The 22,597-nt window shown below is 44.1% G+C and overlaps 1 protein-coding gene and 1 long non-coding RNA gene across 3 annotated transcripts in view; both read right to left on the reverse strand.

Annotated features, from left to right (window-relative positions):
* Positions 1 to 381: 381 nt before the first annotated feature.
* Positions 382 to 22,597, reverse strand: part of GSS (glutathione synthetase) — a 28,822-nt gene continuing 6,606 nt past the window's right edge. The window contains exons 3-13 of one of the 2 annotated variants that reach the window (XM_058685384.1): positions 19,768 to 19,913; positions 16,581 to 16,656; positions 16,149 to 16,288; positions 15,355 to 15,471; positions 10,357 to 10,437; positions 10,177 to 10,254; positions 7,683 to 7,749; positions 4,018 to 4,212; positions 3,532 to 3,613; positions 1,908 to 2,097; positions 382 to 929 (exon numbers count right to left, since the gene is read on the reverse strand). In XM_058685384.1, coding sequence (XP_058541367.1) covers positions 806 to 929; positions 1,908 to 2,097; positions 3,532 to 3,613; positions 4,018 to 4,212; positions 7,683 to 7,749; positions 10,177 to 10,254; positions 10,357 to 10,437; positions 15,355 to 15,471; positions 16,149 to 16,288; positions 16,581 to 16,656; positions 19,768 to 19,913 — 1,296 coding nt within the window. In that variant the 3' untranslated portion in view covers positions 382 to 805. Of the gene's footprint in view, positions 1,339 to 1,907; positions 2,098 to 3,531; positions 3,614 to 4,017; positions 4,213 to 7,682; positions 7,750 to 10,176; positions 10,255 to 10,356; positions 10,438 to 15,354; positions 15,472 to 16,148; positions 16,289 to 16,580; positions 16,657 to 19,767; positions 19,914 to 22,597 lie in introns of both variants that reach the window. The other variant, XM_058685386.1, reaches the window with a different exon arrangement.
* On the reverse strand, positions 5,197 to 6,076 carry LOC131485671 (uncharacterized). Its single transcript, XR_009248960.1, has 2 exons — positions 5,867 to 6,076; positions 5,197 to 5,602 (listed from the first exon to the last, which is right to left on the reverse strand). It is a non-coding gene; the product is annotated as an uncharacterized LOC131485671 (long non-coding RNA).

Genomic DNA, 22,597 nt, shown 5'->3' on the forward strand with positions numbered 1-22,597 from the left:
ATGGGAAAGGGAGTGGTTTTCCCCAGGCATACCCCAATATCCTATTTCCAGAACTTTTGGTTTGGGCAGATCTAGGCAGGGCTTCATTTATAGGCCCTTTGGCAAGCTCCTGAATTAAGCAGGAAAGCAACTAAAGCCAGTTCACACCTGTGATGTCCCATCATGGCTGCATTATTTCTTGAGGTCCTGCCAAGGGACCCTCTTCTCTGTATGATCCTACGGGAGCATTACTGAGTAAGCATTGGAACTTCAAGATTCTATCCTAGGGTCTGGGGCTAGGGAGACTGATTATAGCCAAGTCATTTCCCCTGTTCTAATCCACTTTAAGTGTGCTGACCCAGATTATAGCTCCTCCCCCTCTCAAATGTATAAACCAAGGAATCACAGAATCAACAACGTAGTTTTATTTAAGGCAGAGGCAGGGAAATGCTATGCCCCTTCACTGCCCCTCTCCTACCTCTCAGTCCTATCCTAGGTCAGACACTGGAACCTGCTGAAAAGGCTGATGAGGAGCTGACAGGCAGTTGACAGGGTTATGGACCCTTACCTCAAATCAGCTTCCTTTCAGCTATACCCACACCCTGAGGATTTAGGGGCCTGTAGATCTCACCTAAGGGAAACAGCTTTTCTGGTCCTCAGACGGGAGAGCTGGAGAAAGGACCCAGCATTCACCCTTCCCTGAACAGAAGAGACCAGCCTTCCCAAGGTGCAGGGAGGAAGACCCTCGGAGGGGCTAGGTGAGGAATGACAAGTATGAGGGATAGAAGGTCTCTTGAGCAAAATCTGGGCAGGCTTGGCTGTGCTCTCACACAGGGTACGGGTTGTCCAGGACTGCCACTCCTGCTGCCACTCCACCATCTGCATGCTCAATGGCTTTGGTTCGAAGCAGATGTCCCACATGCTTGTTCATCACAAGTGTCTTTCCCTGCCTATAGAAAGGGGGACAGAAGACACACCACTCCATTACCAAGACTCAGCCCCCACAGCCAAATCCTTCCCTGGTCCCACGTGAGCAGTATATGAGTGACTGACTACACCCAAGAAAGTGCTAGGATTTTATAATCAGATCTGGGTTTGCATTGTTTTGGGGAAATTATTAGCTCTGTGTCTTTGAGCAAGTTACTCAGCCTTTCTCAATATCAATTTCCTCAATTTAAAATAGAGATAATAGCTCTCACTTTGCAAGATGGTCACGAGGATTAAATAAAGCAGGAAAAGCACTTAGCATGATGCCAGGCTCACATTTCATGTTCTGTAGCTGTAAGTTTCCTTCTCTCCCTCTCTGTCAAGATGGCTATGGTGGTAGTTGGGTTTGGGGGAACATGGCAGGCAGAGATGCTGTTAAGTGGTTAGAGGGAAGGCTCAGGTCAGGAGCATGGTAGGATCTGATATTCCTACTTTGCTTGATCTTAGATTGCATATTTTGCAGGAAGCGGTTTAAGGGACCAGGAACTATTCCTTAAAAATTCCCAAGTGGTCTTCCCTTCCTGTTTCTTTAGTGCTCACATCCAAACCAGGGGTCACTCAGTCTTTCAGAGCCAACTGATTATCCTCTAGCTGGCCCATCCCACCTTTCTCTAGAACCCCTGGTAGCCTGGAAACTGGACCCAAATTCTCTTCTTCCCTGGGGTCTCCTTATAGTCTAGGGTTACTTTCTCATCCTTCTTGATACTACTTGGAACTTCCTTTATAGCTGCAAAGCACTTGTCATCTGGGCTTCATTTGATAGCCCTGTGGGTGGGCAGGTTTTGGGTCCTTGGCCTCATTTACTAGATAAGGAAACAGGTAACATGGCTAGGGACTCGCAGAGCTGGGACTGACGCCCAGGATTCTTGCTCCCTGTCCAGTTCTCCTCCCCAGGCTCACTTGGCTGACTGGCAAGGAGGAGACCCTCTTGACTGGCTCACCTGACATAGACTCCAAAGATGCCCAGCTCTGAGATGCACTGGACCACTCGGACAGGGCTGCCAGGCCGTAGCAGACAATTTCCAAAAGGCTCAGGTTCTATCTTCTCCATGAGGATGTAGGATGCCCTCTCCTCGCTGTCTTTCAGGTGCTCCAGGGCCTGCACCATCTCCTCCCCATATAGGTTATTACCTGCAATAACACTGGCCAGTCACCCTCGACCCTCTGCCTACCTTCTCCACTCTGTGCCCCCATTTCTGTGGTCAAGGCAGCAGCCTCAGTTTCTAACACCAGCTCAGTGAAGCCAGGGCAGGCCTGGCTCCCAAGAAGGGAATGTCACTTTAATAGGAGAGCCCTTTCTCACATAAGCAAACACACCTCACCACAGCATCCTGCCTTGGTTCTCCTACTTGTCTATGGTTTTCCTTCTCAGCCTCCCTAACTGGTTCCTGCTCCTCTTCAATGTTGGAATTACCAAGGAATCCACCTGCCACCCTGTTCTCTCCTCCATGAACACACTTCCCCCCCCCCCAAGGAGATTTCTAAGGCTCCATCTATATTCTATGACTTAACTCCCAAATCTTCAACTTAAGCTCCCTGTTCTTGACATTGCAGGGATACCCCATGGGCTCCCAAAACAAACTCAGCATGTCCAAGAAGAACTCATTGCTTCTGTCTTGAACCTGCTCTTCCTGGATCTTCCTGCTCCCAATAGGTGAAAGACATCCTGACTCATATTTAACTCCTCCCTCTCCATTACCTGTCAATAACTCAGACGTGTCTCTTCAGTCTGTATTCTTACAATGTCTTAGCCCTAGCCCAGGCCTCTACATTGCTCTTCTGGACAATTATACCAGCCTCCTCTATGATGTCTGTTGCCATTGTCTCCCCTCATCCAGGACGTACTTTACCATGGCTGAAACATGGATCCTGGATCAGATGTGTATCCCTTTCCTCCTTAAATCTCTCTAATGGATTCCCACTACCCTTAGGATAAAATCCAACTTCCTACATATTTTTAATGGTCTCTATAATCATGTCCCAAACCATCTTTTCCAGCCCAAATCCCTGCTTCCTCCCATTTCTCATGCTGTACTCCAGTCTTACCAGTATTCATTAATCTCCAAATGTACCACACGTCCATGGACCAGTGCTTCTCCTTGAGGCTACTCCTTCTGTATGGAATACTCTCCCTCCTTTTCCACCTAGTAAACTCCTACCTATCCCTTAAGACCAAGATCAAAACTCATTTCTTCTGGGTCTGTGGACAGACATAATCCCTGCCCTCAAGGAGTTCAAACCAGGCAGCAAGATATCCAACCTCCTGATATGCCCTATCCAACCTCCTGATATGCCCTATCCCACTTCCCCACAATCTGGTCACAGGCACCTCAGACTAAACTTGTACGAACCCTCCAGTTACGGTTAATCAGGTCCCTCTGTGCTCAATATCACTTGATCACAGGGTCTTCTGGGACATTGTCCAAGGTGAAGGCCTGTGTCAGTTCATCCTATGTCCCCTAGAGCCTGGGACTGTGCCCATAGCAAGTGTGAGTCAGCATTGGTAACAGCCTTCTTGCTCACTTCCCTTCCACTGAGCAGCCCTACCAAGGGGGAACCACCTACCTCCACCCTCTCTCTGGGGCTTTAGCACGAACTGGCTAGGGGCAGCAAGGGCCTCAGTAATGGCCTGGTCCCCTTCTTCACCCTGGCAGGAGGCAAGAAAGCAGTTACCAGCAGTCTTAAACCAGGGGCAGGAGCTGCGGTCCTGCTGGTTGTGCAGAGCAGCATCAGAGGAATAACAGGAATGAGGCTAGATGCTACTATCTGGATGTCACCCCCAACAAACCCCTGAAGGCAGCAAGTACAATGAAAACAAGCTTTCTCTGGCAACAGTTCAGGGCTCCACAGTAGGAGGCATGGAGAACACATATAGATATTCCCCAATTCTTGCTGTCCTCCTCAGCTCCTTCCTCTTTCCACCTCTTATCTGGATCTCTACCTTTGTTGAGGGAGCTTACAATGGACTCCAGCCCACTACCAGCTCCAGCCTCCCCAATACATTGAATTCTGGGTTCCTGCTCTAGTGGAAGAAAGAGGCAGCCCACACACCATGTCCAGTGAGTAGAGGCCAGCAAATGTGGCACGGAGGCGGGCCACAGTCTCAGGCTGGCCAGGGAGCAACATCTCCAGCACACCCATTCTGCTCAGCTCCTGCTGCACCTTCTTTGTCCCAGCCAGCTGGGTGGCAATATCTGGGCACTTAATAGCACATGACCTCTCCAGCAGCAGGCGTGCTTCCCAGTTCTGCAGAGGGAAGAAAACAAAAGTAATTCTACTTCATTTCACTTTGGCTGACTTTTACTGAGCATCCATCAGATGCCAGGTATCATGCTTTCTTTCTTCACATTCATCATCTCCCAGGGTCACTGCATCTCTTTGTAAGGCAGATGTGGATTCTTCCAATATGTAGGATTCTTGCCCTCAGGGAGCTCACAGTTTAGCACAATGGTACATGACTATAATTAAAAGGGAAATAACAAGATAAGGGCATAGAAAAGTAGATGAAGAGGTTTGAAAGAGGTGAGACACTTGTGTATGAGCTCAGCTTCCTACTGTACTTCAAATAAAATCTAAACTCCTTACCAAAGCTCACAAGACCCTGCAGGATCTGCCTCCTGTCCCCCTTTCAACCATGTCAATTTCATGACCTCCCTGCATCCCTCTCTCACAGTCCAGCCATACAGGCCGGTCAGTCCTCAAACACACAGATGTCACTCCACCTCAGGGCCTTAGCATTTGCTGCTTTCCCCTCTGCCTGAAAGTCTTTTCCTTTTGGCTTTTCCAATGGATGATTAGATCCTTCTCATTCTTAGGTCTCTGCTCAAACCACCCTATTTAGTGTGGGTTTTTCATAATTCGCTTATCTTTTCACCCTATTATTTTTTTAATTATTATTATTATTATTTTTTTTTAGTATTTATTTATTTCTTGGGAGAGAGAGAGACAGAGTGCAAGCAGGGGAGGGGCAGAGAGAGAGGGAGACACAGAATCCAAAGCAGGCTCCAGGCTCTGAGCTGTCAGCACAGAGCCTGACAAGGGGCTTGAACCCACGAGTGCGGGATCATGACTTGGGCTGAAGTCGGACGCCTAACTGACTGAACCACCCAGATGCCCCTTCACTCTATTATTTTATTCAAAGAGTTTCCCTCAACTAGAAAAAAAATTTTTTTTCTGTTTTTTCTTACTTTCTGATGACCATCTCCCTGACCAAAATGTGAGCTCCAGTACTTGTTTCTTTTGTATCCCCAGTGTCTGACACAGCGCTCGGTAATTATTTGTTATTGTTGTTTAGTGAAGTGAAATTTGAGTAGTCAGGTAGGGTCTGACAGGTCAATAGGGAAGACACTCGGATTAGCAGAATAATTAGCAAAAGCCTGCAAGTGGGTAATCATAGGATGAATGGTCTGATGTGCTAAGAGTTTAGTGTGTGAGAGGCAGGTAAACAGCAGAGGTCCCTGTTCTCAGACACTGGGGGATAACCTGTCCTTGAACTCCAGACTACATCAAACTGACCACAGCAGGATAAAGGCTAAGGCCTAAGGAGCAACATCCACAACCACCCATGCTGTCCTCCCTTTGATACACAGTCCACCTGCAGCATCTTTGCCTGGTCTTTACCAAGAATCTCAACCACCTTTTTTTTTTTTTTTTTTTTTTTTTTTTAATTTTTTTTTTTTCAACATTTTTTATTTTTATTTTTGGGACAGAGAGAGACAGAGCATGAACGGGGGAGGGGCAGAGAGAGAGGGAGACACAGAATCAGAAACAGGCTCCAGGCTCCGAGCCATCAGCCCAGAGCCTGACGCGGGGCTCGAACTCACGGACCGCGAGATCGTGACCTGGCTGAAGTCGGACGCTTAACCGACTGCGCCACCCAGGCGCCCCGAATCTCAACCACCTTTGATGTTCCAGGCAGTTACTGGTGCCCAGAACATCAGAGATAAACCCAGAGAAGTACTCCATTTTGTTAAAAGCAGGGAAGCAAAATTCAGAGATGAGCAGGGGCATTCCCAACATCAACTAACAAGTCACTAAGCTTTGCAGATTTATCTTCAAATTCTAAACCTTGTGTGAGTTTCTCAATTCCCTAAATATGTCCTCCTCCTTATGCACAGTCTTATTTCCCTGTTAGCTCAATCTCTTTTTAAAGTTTTTTTTTTTTTTTTTTTTGGCCCCTTCCTGGAGCCTGGATCCCCCAAATCCCCTGTCCTGGAGCCTGGATCCATATTCCCCATGGACAGTTTTGTCTTTTTCTAGTCAGCAAGTTTCCACCACTCCTAACCACTTTCTAGAGGAAAGGACCTTCTACAGAGCTTCCACCTCTATGGAACTGTTGGGTTCCTTATTCAGCTGGGTCTTAGGGAAAATCCTATATTCAAAAAATTAAAGATCTGGAAGGAGCTCCCTCATTTTTTGAGTGTAGTTTCCTCAGCTTACAGAAATTGAGCCCATAAAGGGTCAGAAACCTGTCCATGGTCACACACAGGCAGAGCCAAAGGCTCATGACCCCAGGCATACTGATCATGGTATTTTCTAACTTATTTCTCCCAAGTGAAAGCAGGGCTTCTTAGCTTCTCCATACTATGGATTAGGGGCAGGCGGAGAACAATATGTTGGATGTGCTAGTGGACCAAGAATCAGAAAGCCTGGGAACTCCCTGTGAGATCTTAGACAAGCCCCTGAATCTCTCCAAATCTTAGTTTCTCCGTCTGTATAATGGCAATAATTATATACCTCACACAGTGGTTGTAAGGATAAAATGAAATAATGGATGTGGAAAGTAATTTTGAAACTACATGGTAGGATAGCAAGATAAGGTGGTATCATCATTACTGTCATTAACATGAATGGACAGAAAAACTTTCTAACACAGATAAAAGAGAAGTAAGAGTTGGCAGGAAGGAGCTGGTCAGTGGTATGGTGGAACTGGTTTGCATTAGCTACCCAGAGCTGATTGTACCCATCTCTGGGTTCAGAAATGTTAAGTAGGTCGGGGGCACCTGGCTGGCTCAGTCCATAGGACCTAAGACTATTGATCTCAGGGTTGTAGGTTTGAGCCTCATGTTGGGTATAGAGATTACTTAAAAATAAAAACTTTAAGGAAAAAACAAATGTTCTTGCTGAAGCAGTGAAAAAAAGAAAAGTTGGGTAACTTGAAATCGGCCATGATGGGAGTATACCATAGAAATCAGCAAATGCTACAAACTGGGGCTTTCCCCCTTAAAAAGATGACTGTTTAACATTTTCCAGGGAGCTCCTGGGTGGGTCAGTCAGTTGAGCATCCAACATTGGCTCAGGTCATGATCTCACAGTTCCTGGGTTCAAGTCTCACGTAGGCCCTGTGCTAACAGCTCAGAGGCTGGAGCCTGCTTTGGATTCTGAGTCTCCCTCTCTTTCTGCCCCTCCGCCGCTCACTGTCTCTCTCAAAAATAAACAAACGTTAAAAAAACATTTGCCAGTATATCCCTAGAAACAATGTGAATGGCTGAAGCAACATAGATACCTGAGGATTCAGAGTCTAGAAGACACTGTGTAGAGAGTGACAGATAGTAAAAAGCTTGTGGGAGAATAAGAGGTTCCAGCAGTAAGTTCCCTGAGGAAGAACTGAGGGCAGGGCCCAGGGAAAAACCCAGGTTATTGTGATGCCTGAGCTGGGTCTCCAAGGAATGACTTTGGGTCCTAGGAGGCAGAGAATAGTCTAACAGAATACCAACCTGTACACTGTACTGACTCGGCATGTAGCCATCCCGGAAATAAACCACAGCAACTTCCTGGCCATCCCTAGAACACAGAATGGAGAATGCTGCTATGTTAAATTATAACTAATATAGTGATTCAGTATATTTCACAGTGCATCCAAATGAGTTTGTCCTCTTTGAAAGCCAGACCACACAGGCTGCCTAGTCAGGGGTTCACTGGAAGCAATGAAACTAGATACACCCATACCACTACTTCTTCCACTAAAAACATGAAGGTATGAAGAATGCTTTAGAATATTCTAGATCTAGAGTCATTGTAGGAAGCCCACAGGGAAGCAAGAAAGCAACCAGAATCAAATCAGATAAATAAATTAAAAAAACATTTTTTTTTTAATGTTTATTTTTGAGAGAGGCAGGGAAACCGAGCACAAGTGGGGGAGGGGCAGACAGAGAGGGAGACACAGAATCCAAAGCAGGCTTCAGGCTCTGAGCTGTCAGCACAGAGCCCAATGCGGGGCTTGAACCCATAAGCTGAGCCACCTGGACACCCCAAGATAAATTTTTTTTTTAAGTGGGCTAAAAATTACTGAGCCTCAGAATCATATTGCCATGCCTACCAAAACACCTTGCATTATACTACTTAAGGGCAGCCTGGGTGGCTCAGTTAAGCGTCCAACTTCGGCTCAGGTCATGATCTCATGGTTCAGGAGGTCGAGCCCCTTGTCAGGCTCTGTGCTGACAGCTCAGAGCCTGGAGCCTGCTTCAGATTCTGTGTCTCCCTCTCTCTCTGCCCCTCCCCCACTTGTGCTCTGTCTCTCTCTCTTCTCTCTCAAAAATAAACATTAAAAAAAAAAAGTAGCTGAAACCAGGATGAGATTTTTTGAAATGGTAGGCATAAGGGTGCAGAGATGCAAAATTATGAGTCTAGCTAAGACACAGACTTTTTATTTATTTTTAATTTATTTTTTTTAATATGAAATTTATTGTCAAATTGGTTTCCATACAACACCCAGTGCTCATCCCAACAGGTGCCCGAGACTATCTTTTTAAAGACCTTCCCCTTTCTTTGGCTTATTTGATACTGTCTGGAAAGTAAATTAATGACTTTGTTATGATAAAAGCACATTTTGAGAAAAGTGGTACTATGAAATTTCATGGAGGTTCTTTTTTTTTTTTTTTAATGTTTATTCATTTAACATCTTTGAGAGAGAGAGAGACGGAATGTGAGTGGGTAAGGGGCACAGAGAGAGGGAGACACAGAATCCAAAGCAGACTCCAGGCTCTGAGCTGTCAGCACAGAGCCTGATGTGGGGCTCAAATCCACGAACTGTGAGATCATGACCTGAGCTGAAGTTGGATGCTTAAGTGACTGAGCCACCTAGGGGCCTTTCAATGGAGGTCCTTAATTTTAAGAATCACAGATTAGGGGCATGTGGGTGGCTCAATCAGTTAAGCATCTGACTCTTGATTTCGGCTCATGTCATGATCTCAGTTTGTGAACTTGAGCCCTGCATCAGGCTCTGTGCTGACAGCACAGAGCCTGCTTGGGCTTCTCTGTCTCCCTTTCCTTCTGCCCCTCCCCTGCTCACACTCTCTCTCAAAAATAAATAAAACTAAAAAAAGAAGAAGAAGAAGAAGAAGAAGAAGAAGAAGAAGAAGAAGAAGAAGAAGAAGAAGAAGAAGAAGAGTCACAAATTAAAAAAAAAACAAAAAACAAAAAACCTATAAAATTTCAGGTCTAAATACGTGTGTTGCAAAAAATGCTACCCAACTAAGTGGTACTAAAGTCACTTGGTGGAAGCCCCCTGCAGGGGAGCATAAGGCCTGGCGTGGAACACAAATCCAGGCCCCATAATGTCTTGCCTAAGCTCAGAGAGAAGCTCCCAGATCAATCACAGAATGAGCAAGCTATTCCTCTTCCTCCCTGACTGCTCAGCCCAACTGTCCAGACCTGATAGCTACCAAGAGGGGCAAGAAAGCTTTTAGGAGTCCAGGGACATATGAACACCAGGGTTATTTTAAGAAGGCCCTTATCAAGAATGTTGGTAGCTCTGGGGTGCCTGGGTGGCTTAATCAGCTAAGGATCCGACTCTTGGTTTCAGCTCAGGTCATGATCCCAGGGGTCATGGGATTGAGCCCTGTGTTGGGCTCTGTGCTGAGTGTGGAATCTGCTTAGGATTCTCTCTCTCCTTCTGTCCCTTTCCCCCATTTGCACTTTCTCTCTAAAAAAAAGAAAGAAAAAGGTCAATAGCTCTGATACAACCTTTTAGAAGCAGAATATGACCAAGCCTTCTCCAGACTTTCCTGAGATGATGGGGTATTTTGCCCCTAAAATTCAGAGAGAAGGAAGCAAGCCATCACATCTCCTAGAAGAAAGGATTACTGGATAAGTTATTCCACCTCTCTGAGCCCTCAGTTTGGAGTACCAAACTCCATTTTTGCTGTAGCCGTATTGCTCTTCGCCCATAGAATAAGTTTCCTAAAGTAGTAATGCTCCCTGAACACTTACATAAACAGCCTTCGGTCTTGGTCTAGAGACCCCTTTTCAGAGACATCTTCAAACCTTCGACGGATTACGTGGATATTCCTGGGAAAGATGGGCAAAGGTTAGAGGTAATGGATGCTCTGTTCTGAGTAGTTCTTCACAAGCCTAGGGCCATTATCTGGAGGTCTCCCCTCCTTTACTTACTTGGCTAGTAGCTCATTCTCTATAGCACGCTGGTCAAATATGTTCCTTTCCTTCTCTTGAGCAATCAGTAGCACCAGAGCGCTGGGGAGAGAGTGAGCACAGTTGGCTGAAGTGACTACAAAGCTTGTCCTCCCTCCATCCAACAACCTTCAGGAGAACACACCTTCCCTGAAAGAGCAGATATTCTCTCAAATCAGAAAGGTCTCAGGCGATACCTGAGGCTCTAATACATTATTTCCTGAAATTAGGAAACTTGAAAAAATGGAGATGTCTCTGTTCCTTCTCCAGTAGGTAGATGAAATATTGTAATGATGTTAATTTTCTACGCAAATTAAAACGTAGATTTAAAATCTCAAAAACCCAAGACGACCTTTTCTTTTTTTTTTTTTTTTTTTTTTTTTAATGTTTTTTATTTATTTTTGGGACAGAGAGAGAGACAGAGCATGAACGGGGGAGGGGCAGAGAGAGAGGGAGACACAGAATCTGAAACAGGCTCCAGGCTCTGAGCTGTCAGCCCAGAGCCTGACGCGGGGCTCGAACTCACGGACCGCGAGATCGTGACCTGGCTGAAGTTGGACGCTTAACCGACTGCGCCACCCAGGCGCCCCAAGACGACCTTTTCTTAAAACTTAATGATTTTAAAATCTTTGTGGAATAAACAGATGAAAATACTGAAGAATATTTTATAGAATAATGTGTGGGGTTGGAGGCTAATGACCCTTTTACTAGACTATAAAGCATATAATAAAGGAGTGTGTGGTTCTTGCATGATACATTATAATAGTCAATGGAAATCCTACAGAACCCTATAGAGCCATCCATAAATAAGGAATTATTTCTTGGGGCCTCCAACATTACTGTGATCTACACAGGGACACGTTTGGTCCCACAGTATTAATGGTATCATTGAGGCTTACCTGACCTCTTTCTTTCTGCTATCAACATAATTCTTAAAGAAGGAGGAGCTCAAGGACAAAGGAAAAAGTTAATGCCAGGAACTGTCTGTTTGGCTACCTGAGGGACAAGACTTTAGATTCAGACGTGAATTCTAAACTTACTAGCTATGTGACTTTTGGCAAGTTATTCCACCTCTCTGAGCCCTCAGTTTGGAGTACCAAACTCCATTTTTGCTGTAGCCGTATTGCTCTTCGCCCATAGCTTCTTGCTAAGACTCTTGGGTGGCCAGATTTGGGCTTAGGAATCTAAGTGTGGATTCCTTCCTCCTGTAACTGGCCTCTGGTCTGTTTGTCTCTGCTTTTCTCTGCCTCAGCTGAACCTCTTGGACTACATTCTGCCTGACTCCTTTCTACTTAGCTGAAATACAGGTCCTAGTATGCCTCCTCTCCTGGCTTGCCTGAAATCTCTTGAGGGTCAGACATGACATTAAGCTGAGTCTTAGCTTTAAGTTGAGTTTCTGAGAGACAAGCTAGAAATGGTGCTTTCGTAAGCCATCTTGCCCTGAGACACCCAAGGGCCAATGGCCTTGCTTTTCATATTGCAGCCTGATTTGCTCTCCTCATGGGTGGGAAGGTGGCACCTGGCCCAGGCTGGCCTACCTCCAAAAAGAGGCGGAGGAGGGAGGCTGAAAGCTGTAGGTTAAAGTGGAACCGCATTCCCTGGTTAAGTCACCCTGCCCTCTGCCAAATAATCACAGCCAGACTCAGAAAACATATTCTACCTCCTCCTGCCTTCAGTTGTGAACAGTATTTTGGGAACAGGACTAGGAAAGTGTCAGCTAAGGAAGGTGAAGTGGCAGTAATGTGCTGGCTGGGAGTGAGGACTCCGGATAATAGCTCCCAACATTTTATACCAAGAATCCTTCTTTCTTATCCCTACTCATTCTAACCACAGTCACTATATTTTGAAAAAGTTTGAATAAATGTCTAAATTGGAATCATAATTCATTTTCCATGCTTTTTTAAAAATCTAAAAAATTATGAGATAACCGATGAAAAATTCATCTGTTCTATCAGTGCTTGAGCCTGAGTTTTTTGATCTATACTATGGGACCATTCCTCTTGGAGGCAGAACAGTATGGTAGATAGAATGCAGGCTTTAAGGCAGATAGACGTGAATTCTAAACTTACTAGCTGTGTGACTTTTGGCAAGTTATTCCTCCTCTCTGACCCCTCAGTCTTCCCTTCAGTAAAATGAAACTAGTACTCCTTAAATGGTAGCTGCTATTATTACTACTATTATTATTACCACTACTACTACTATTGGAAGTACTACATAATGATCCTGAGGGGTGTTGTTGTTTTTAGTCTTTCAAGTTTTTAAATTCCGGTTAATTAACATTAGTTTCAGGTGTAGAATCTAGTGATTCATCACTTACACACAACACCCAATGCTCATCACGTTAAGTTTTCTGCTTAATGCCCTTCCCCCATTCAGCCCATCCTCCCACTCCCCCACCCCGACTTCTCCTCCAGTAATCCTCAGTTTGTTCTCTGTAGTTAAGAGTCTGGTTTGCCTCTCTTCCCAGCCCAACCCACCCCCACCATGTTCATCTGTTTTATTTCTTAAATATGAGTGAAATCAGATGGTATTTGTATTTCTCTGACTTATTTCCTTAGCATAATACTCTCTAGCTCCATCCACATTGTTGCAAATGGCAAGATTTCATTCCTTTTGATGACTGAGTAATACTACATTATACACACACACACACACACACACACACACACATATATATATATATATATATACACACATACATACACACACACCACATCTTTATCCATTCATCAGTCAGTGAACATTAGGGCTCTTTCAATAATTTGGCTATTATTGATAATGCTGCTATAAGCATCAGGGGCATTTATCCCTTCAAATCATTATTTTTATATCCTTTGGGTAAATACCTAGTAGTGCAAATTTTTGAGGAACCTCCATACTGTTTTCCAGTGTGGCTGCACCAGTGTGCATTCCTACCAACAACGTAAGAGGGTTCCCTTTTCTTCACATCCTCGCCAACATCTGTTGTTTCCTGTGTTGTAAATTTTAGCCATTCTGACAGGTGTGAGGTGATATATCATTGTAGTTTTGATTTCCCTGATGATGAGTGATATTAAGCATCTCTTCATGTGTCTGTTAGCCATCTGGATGTCTTCTTTGGAAAAATGTGTATTCATGTCTTCTCATTTTTAAACTGGATTATTTATTTTTTGGGTGTTGAGTTTTATTAAGTTCTTTATATATTTTGGATACTAACCCTTTATCAGATATGTCATTTGCAAATATCTTCTCCCATACCAAAGGTTGCCTTTTAGTTTTGCTGATTTTTTCCTTCACTGTGCAGAAGATTTTTATTTTGATGAGGTCCCAATAGTTTATTTTTGCTTTTGTTTCCCTTGCCTCTGGAGACATAGCTAGTAAGACTTGCTATGGCCATTGTCAATGAGGTTACTGCCTATGTTATCCTCTATATTTTGATGGTTTCCTGTCCCACATTTAGGTCTTTCATCCATTTTGAATTTATTTTTGTGTGTGGTATAAGAAAGTGGTCCAGTTTCATTCTTTTGCATGTTGCTGTCTAGTTTTCCCAATGCCATTTGTTAAAGAGACTGTCTTTTTTCCATTCCTCACCAGATTTTTTAAAGCATTTTTCAAAGCCATGAGATTTCATTTAATTCTCACTACCACCCTTTTAGGTTTTATTATTATCATCCCCCTTTTTACAAACTGCTGCTCAGAGAAAAGAACTGTCTTAGCGAAGGTCATATGCTAGGTCAGCAGAAATGCCTATTTGACTTTCAAAATGAGAAGCCAGTCCCAGCTCAGGCACCCCATAGTTCCTACCCACCAGTGCCTAGTTCTAGGCACATGAGTCTTCCCATGTTATTCACAGCCTGGTTGGAGAAACCCTCTGCAGCATTTTTTTCATCAGTAGTTCCCCAGCTGACCCTTTCCTGGCTTCAGTCTCTTAAAAAACACTTAACCAAGAGTTAATTATTCATCTTATGCCTTCTAAATATTCAGAGTCTGAAGTTTCTTGAGTCTTAGTGAGGCTTAGCAAGCCCAGAGAGGCTCTCTTAGAGGCAATAAAGTGATTAAGGTTGCAGATTCCAGAGGGAGTGGACTATGGGCTCTACCACCAACCATCTGACCTTGAGCCATTCACTTCTCTGAACCAGTTTCCTCATCTGTAAAATGGGGGGAGTTGGGTGGTATCTACCTTGAAATATTTCATATGAGGATCTAATAAGATCCTACGTGTAGAGCGCTTAGCACAAAGTGTGGCACCAGTCCGTGCTCATTAACGGTTAACTATTAAAGCTATGTAAACATTGCAGTAACTATTGGTACAGTGCCGCCCCCTATATATACAGAAGTCACTTACCTGGCATCTTTACACATCTGGAACATGGTTGAAAATAGGAAGGAAGCAAAAAATGCCTCTAGGCAGTTACAACAGACACCACAAAATCACTAAGTCAAAGCTTATGCATTTACTTATCAAAGAGGCCCTCACACTCATTAGATGGTACATGACAACCCAGACCACTTGCTTTCCCAAACCATAGCAAATCAGAAAGGAGGTACAGGGATGGGAATGGAGGATTCCAAATTAAAGCACACTGACAGCAGTAGGAAGTAAGAACTGATAGTAGGGAGACAGGAAAACTGGGAAGAAAAGGAATAAGAACTTAAAGCCTAACAGTTGGGGCCATTAGTGCAGGCAGACAGCCTCACATGCCTCTCTAAGTCTAGATAGCACCTCTGTATTACATCAAGATACAATCACTAACAGTAATGCAATCATTAACAGATAATTGTGACCTCTAGCCAACAACAAGATTAAATTATAGTCTGTGTCTCTTATTTAAGAAGGAAGCCCAGAAACCTCTTAAAGTCTGGTACTTAAAAGTGTAAGCTTCTATTTCCAGGAAAAAAAATCCCTCATTTCCTAAAGATGTCAGGCGAAGAAGTTGCTTTGCACTGCACCCACGAATGCTGAATCTAAAGCAGGATTCTACCATTCTTTCTCCCCCTTACTTGGCTGAGCCGTAGAGCTCCCAGGCCTTGGTGATCCCCTGGGCCAGTCCCTTGCTGGGATTATTGGAGAGGATCTTGGCAGCTTCTTTGGTCTTACTCAGGACATTGAGAACATGTCTGTTGGAAGAGATGTCTTATTCAGTAATTGGATGGATCTAGAAGACCCCTCTCTGCCTGTGACTCACAGATCCTTACAAGAACATCACTTGGAGAATTAGCTGAACACTAAAAAGCATCTTATCATCATGCTTCTCAGGCCTGAATATACGGGGCCACCCAAACCCTGGCTCCGTGTATATGCCCAGAGCCCCAAGACCCTGTGTTTCTACTCTATACCAGCCTCCCTATGATCTGGAACGCCTTTCCCTGAGCACCAGTGCTTGCTATCTGGAATCCTGCTGCCAACCATCTGTAATCACAGCAACCTAGAGCATCACTGCTGGCTGGAAATGGTTGCTACTAGGGTCAAGCCTTCCAATGGGAAGCCACTGATCCCTCTGCCATGGATTCTGACCTCTCTTCAGGCCTTCCAAGCTCTTTCTCACTCAGGTACTGTTTCTTCAAGCTGGAATACTACTTTATACAATGAGGGAGCAAGAGTAGATGAACAGTGATGTCCCTTCTCTCCTTGACATACTAAGACCTAATTACAAGTGGAAACTGCTACAGGAGAAACACATGACCCAGGGCCTGGGAAGAAATAGTTGGAATTGGAGATCCCTGTTCCTGCCTGTGACCGTAGGCCTATTAGGCTTTCACCCACCAGTGTGCCCAGTGTTGCCCAGGGGACCCACCGGTGCACAGCTGGGGTACGGGAGGCCAGGCCCCCAAAGCTGGCAGAGATGGTGTTGATTTCAATCTGTTTCAGGACTGGGGAGCCATCTGCATTGCGCTGGAACATGTAGTCTGAGCGGTTCAGGCCCAGGAACACAGTCTGTGGGGAAAACTGAAGGCTGAGTAAATTTGCCCAGGGCTGATTGAGGGCCTAGCCACAGAACAGACAGGTAACATGAATTCTACATAGAGATCAGAGTTGCAGGCTAATGCTCCAAAACCTAGTGGAATCATTCTTGTGGTCATCCCAGGATTGGTCACTGATGTACAAACCTAGTGGAGACCAACAAGAGGCAGATTTCCATGAGCTCAGGGCCTGGGCCAATTTCTTCTGGTAAAAAAAAAAAAGGGAGGGACAGGTCCTAGATTGGGGTGGAGTGGGGACTGGTTACCTGAGCAATGCCTTCTTTCAGGACTTGCTTGTAGATGTTAAAGAGGCGAGCAGTGAAGTTGTCCCTTTTGATGGTGCTGGAGGAGGAAATAGAGCATTTTCTAGGCTAAATGGGATCTTAAAGATCAAATAGTTCTACCCTCATCCATTGCCTCCTGAATCTTTCAGTCTGCTGACCCAAACTTGAACAGCCACATCAACCTGATAGACAATAGTGGTTTAGAACTCAGGTCTAGAGCCAGATAACCTGGGTTCAAATCCCGGCTCTACCACTCACCACTAGACAACCTTAGAGAATTATTTCACTGTGTGTCTCAGTTTGCTCATCTGTAAAAGATAAAAATGAAAGATGAAGAGGAAAATAATTTTACTTCTATCATAGAGTTGTGGTGAAGGGTAAATGAGATATTATATGTACAGAACTGAGCATAGTGTCTGGTCCTGAGAGAAACTAAGAAATGTCATGTGATAAAACCATTCCATCTTTGAATATCTCTGATGGTTGGTAAACCTTCTGGTTGACATAACATTAACTCTCCATAGCTTCTCCTACACTCTGGGGCTTCCAAGGACAAGTCTTTTCCACCTCTTATACAGCAACTCTCAGAGATTAAAAGACAGCAGTTATGCTCTGTGCACCAAAGCATTCTTCTGACTCAAGCTAAATATCCTTTTTTTTTTCTTCAGCCAGTCCTCATATGATATGATTTCCTCAGGGCAACCTTCCCTATCTGGATCAGATCCTCCTGCCATGTGCTCTTAGAACACTGTGGACCTCTCCTTTGTAGTACAGATTAGTTTTAAGTTTCTGTTTTATTTCTGTGATAACTAATGTCACCTCTCCTATTTGCCTATAAACCACATGAGGGTAGAGACTTTGTCTGTGGTAGCTCATCATCATGGCCCAGTGTGCTGCTGTGACATGTTATATGAAGTAGGAGTCCATCCAGTGTGGAAGAGGCACCCACAGGTAACTAACACCACACTTGTTGTCTGTCAAGATTCAGGGCAGTCTCTACATCCCTGCTCAAGCCTAACTCACTCTCCTCACTTGTTACAGGGACCCCACTGAGCCCATGTAGCTCAGGCCTGCCCTGCAGTTCCTCTGTTCCCCAGCCAGCTCTTTCATGAGGCCTTTCCCAGCCCTTGGTGAGGAGAGTCCCCAGCTGGGCTTCAGCCTCCAAGAAAGTTGAGACACATTTTTGCTTTACTGAAGAGGTGTGTCCCTTCAACCTAGGTCCCAGGCTGCTATTCTAGCACATGTGATACTAGGGCTCTATTCCCGTACAAGCTAGGGTTTGTGTGTATTTCAGAGGACAGAGAAACAGGGAAGGCAAGGTTGTAGACATGGACTGCAGGAAAGGTCTCCACATAATTGCATCTTTAGGGCAAAGATCATAAATCAGGTTGCTCATATATTCTGCAATCCAGAATCAGAGGTACAAAAGCCAGGCCCACCCCGAAAAAGACCTGGGGTGAAGGTGGTGGTAGGGTTTGTACATTCATAACTCATTGCATTTTTAGTTTCAAGTCAATGGTTTCCAAATTTCTTACCATTATGATCCCTTCCCATATTCACCTTCACACCAATGTGCACATTTTTAAAAGATTGTATCTCTGGGGTGGCTGGCTGGCTCAGTCAGTGGAGCATGCGACTCTTGGTCTTGGGGTTTTGAGTTCAAGCCCCATGTTGGGTGTAGAGATTACTTAAAGATAAAATCTTAAAAAAATTTTTTGTCTCTAACAAAATAATTGTTTTCTTTTGAAAAATTAACCAGACATGCAAGTATGTATGTCTAGTCTGTTTATGTATACACACACACACACACACACACACATTTATTTATTTAATTCTAAAATAAAGAATTTGGGGCGCCTGCGTGGCTCAGTCGGTTGAGCGTCCGACTTCAGCTCAGGTCATGATCTCGCGGTCTGTGAGTCTGAGCCCCACATTGGGCTCTGTGCTGGCAGCTCAGAGCCTGGAAACTGCTTCGGAATCTGTGTCTCCCTCTCTCTCTGACCCTCCCTCACTCATGCTCTGTCTCTCTCTGTCAAAAATAAATAAACATTAAAAATTTTTTAAAAAATAAAGAATTTAATTCTAAAGTAAAGAGAGGGGCCTGAGTGGCTCAGTCAGTTGAGTGTCCAACTTTGGCTCATGTCATGAGTTCGAGCTCTGTCATGAGTTCATGTCATGGCTCGTGTCATGAGTTCGAGCTGACAGCTTAGAGCCTGGAACCTGCTTCGAGTTCTGTGTGTGTCTCTCTCTGCTCCTCCCCCACTCAGACTCTGTCTCTCTGTCTCTCTCTCTCTCAAAAATGAATAAACATTAGAAAGTAAAGAAATTTCCCTTGTCCCAGGGCCTGAAGATAAAAAAAGGATTAAGGGAGAAGAGACAGAGCGGTGGATGGGGTGAACCATTTCAGGAGTTCTGTATCCTCATGCCCTGGGTGGGGCCCAGTCTACCCCCCCATCTCACCCAGAGATAAGAGGGCTGAGGAAAAGAAGTTAGAAATCTGACTTTAAACCCAGTAATCTCCTTTGCCCTTTGTTTTCCCTAAAACAATGCTGACATTCCCTAATTCCAAACAGAAATCTCAGTCATCAAAGCAAGGGGCCATGGATCAGAGAATCACAGAATGTGATTGGAAGAGATCTTAGATTTACACCAACATCCCTACATTACAGATGAAGAAATTGAGGCACAGAGAAAGAAAGGAATTTGCTTGCAGCCATATAAATGAGGATTAGAGCCAGGATTAAAAGTCAGCCCTCTTGGGGCGCCTGGGTGGCTCGGTCGGTTAAGCGTCCGACTTCAGCTCAGGTCATGATCTCACAGACCGTGAGTTCGAGCCCCGCATCAGGCTCTGGGCTGATGGCTCACAGCCTGGAGCCTGCTTCCGATTCTGTGTCTCCCTCTCTGCCCCTCCCCCGTTCTTGCTCTGTCTCTGTCTCTCTCTGTCTCAAAAATAAAACGTAAAAAAAAAAAATTTAAAAAAAAAAAAAAATAAATAAATAAATAAAAGTCAGCCCTCTTGACTTCTGTTCTACTACTTTTGTTTTTTCTGGGGGGTACCTGTCCCCAACCCCACCAAGTCAGCTGCCAAAGCAACATCTCATGGCTCCTCAGTCTTCCAGTCCCTTGGGTTCCAGCAACTCCCGGCCCCTATTGCCCCATCACCCAGTACCTGGAGAGAGTCTGCTCCAGAAAGGCTGCATTCTGGCTGACAGCATCCACCAGCATGTTAAAGTCCATCTGCACAGCATAGGCCTGCTCCAGCAGGGCACTGGGGACCAGTGAAGGGAAGAGCGTGAATGGGGCATAGCTTACCACCTGATCAAGGAGAAAGAGCGGGCAGGGGTAGAACACCTGTAAATGGGCTGTTTTCTTGTAAACGTAATCCCATGAAAAGTGTAACCTACATTTATTGACACACAAACTGCCGAATAGTGGTTACCTCTGTGAAGGGAGGGAGAAAACAGGATGATGAAGGGATATAATGGGAACTTTCAGACTCTGTAATATTCTATCTCTTTACATTAAAAAAAAAAAAAAAAAACAGAAGCAAAACAGCCAAAACAAATAAACAAAACCACAAAAAATTGAGCACTTACTGTGTACAAGGCACTGTTTTAAATACCTTACATGGATGCGTCATTTAACTCTGTGAGGCAGATACTATTATTATCTGTTCTTTTTTTTAATGTTTTATTTATTTTTGAGAGACAGAGCACGAGCAGGGGAAGGGCAGAGAGAAAGGGAGACAGAATCAGAAGCGGGCTCCAGCTGAGCTATCAGCACAGAACCTGATGCAGGGCTTGAACCCACAAAGAGTGAGATCATGACCTGAGCCATAGTTGGACACTTAACCAAGTGAGCCACCCAGGCGCCCCTATTATTATCTATTCTTAATAAATAGATAAAGGGAATTGAGTCTCAGATTAAGTAACATGTCCAAAATTATATAAAGCTGTTACATGGCACTGGGATTTGAACCAAGGTGGTTAGTAAACAACACACACACACACACACACACACACACAGCTCCTAGCCAGGGTCCTAAACCCAGGACCCTCGTGCCAGGAGCTCCCACCCCAGCCCCCTTGCCTTCTGGTTGGGACAGAGGGAGAGTCCTGCTGGTAAGGCTGCATCAGAAGTGATCTCTGGCCCCCAGAGTAGAAGTTAGGAGTGGTTTCTCCCCAGTGTTGGAGACAGTGACTCAGGTTGCCAGACCTGGAGTTAGGCTGCATTCTGAGTTCTTTGGACTTTGGCAGAACCAGGAAACCCAAATACCCATCTGGAACACTATTTCTAGAAGGGGATAATGCATTTGGAGATTCACAACAACAAATGAACTAGAATTTGGGTAGGAGATGATAAAATGACCTTGTGACTTATATTATGATGTATTCCTGAGTTTAACCTCTGAGTTAATATCAATTTGCCATTATCATAGTATGAGTTTATGACATTAGAACTTGGCATTTATATATTTAAAAATATTTTTTGAACAGATAATACAAACAAATGATACAAAATTCAAGAGACAGAAGGATACATAGTGAAAAGTATGTCTCATTCCCTGATGACCCAATTCTCTTCCCCAGAAGCAAATTGTATACTAGTGTCTCACATGTCCTTTAGACTATATGTATATACACATTTTTCTTTTTTTACACACACAGAAGCACATGGTACATATATTGTTCTGTCCTTTGCTTTATAAATATTTCAGAGACATTTCCATATATGTTCAAATAGATCTCATTCTTTTTAATGCCTGTAGAGTATTCCATTCTTTGGATATAAAATAATTTATTAATTCAAGTTTTCTCTTTTTTTTTTTAAGTTTATTTGTTTATTTTGAGAGAGAGAGAGAGAGAGAGAGAGAGAGAGTACAAGTGGGGGAAGGCCAGAGAGAGGGAATCCCAAGTAGGCTCCACACTAACAGCACAGAGCCCAATGTGGGACTTGAGCTTATGAACCATGAAATTGTGACCTGAGCCAAAACCAAGAGTTGAACACTTAACTGATTGAGCCACCCAGGCACCCCTGAATCTAGCTTTCTGTTATGAACATATAGGTGGTTTCCTCCCCCCACCCCATTACAATCAATGCTTCAATCAATATCCTAGAGTATATATTCTAGGTATTTTGTGTGTGAAAAAGTCCATAAATTATAAATTTATAAAAATGGAAATGTCAGATAATTAGAGTAAATCCACTTAAAATTTTCATAGATAGTTCCCAAATTACCTTCCTCAAAATCTCAGAAGACAAAAGTGAGGAAGGATATTTGTGAGAGTAAGGTTTTTTCAGCTTGAAGCTTTTCTGTGTTAGGCTGGGAATTACTGCAGATTACATAGGGGGTGACCTAATACCCTGAGTGCATGTGTGATGACAATAAGGGCATTTCCTTGGCTTTAAAACTTAGAACCCTGCTTCCTCCAACAAGTCTCATTTGGCCTGAAAAACTCACAAAGGCTTTTTCTAGTAAGACTTCCCTCTGCCTCTGTCCCCATGACTCATTATGCCCACTTGAATTTGGGATCCATAGTATACAGCTGTTCTCCACTGTGTATAGGCCAAAGGCTAAAACACACAGTCTTTTAACTTTTTATGGAGACACAGGCACAGAGTAATAGTCTTCTACTCTGAGAAAAACGGTAGCATGTGCATGACAATAAAAGATCTCCATAGTCAAAGAAACAAAGAGTGATGGGAAGAAGAGCTCCTATTTCACCTGAGGGGCCAGATTTTTTTTTATTTCATGAAAAAAAAATCCAAACAAACATTGGCCCTCACATTTTAAAGACACTGATGAAAAAACTGTTAACAATGCTTGTCTCTGGGGAAGGAAACAGTGGCTAGAGGGAGGAGACTTATTCTACACTGAATTCCCTTTAAATTTTGTAACCTGGTCATGTTTGTTTTTTGTTTTTTTTTTTTAATTAACTCCCTAAATCTGCAGGGACCAGCTATTAATTCTGCACTTGGTTTGTCACCCCTACCTACAG

This window comes from Neofelis nebulosa, chromosome 9 (assembly GCF_028018385.1).
Source record: "Neofelis nebulosa isolate mNeoNeb1 chromosome 9, mNeoNeb1.pri, whole genome shotgun sequence".
In the NCBI taxonomy this organism is placed as follows: Eukaryota; Metazoa; Chordata; class Mammalia; order Carnivora; family Felidae; genus Neofelis; species Neofelis nebulosa.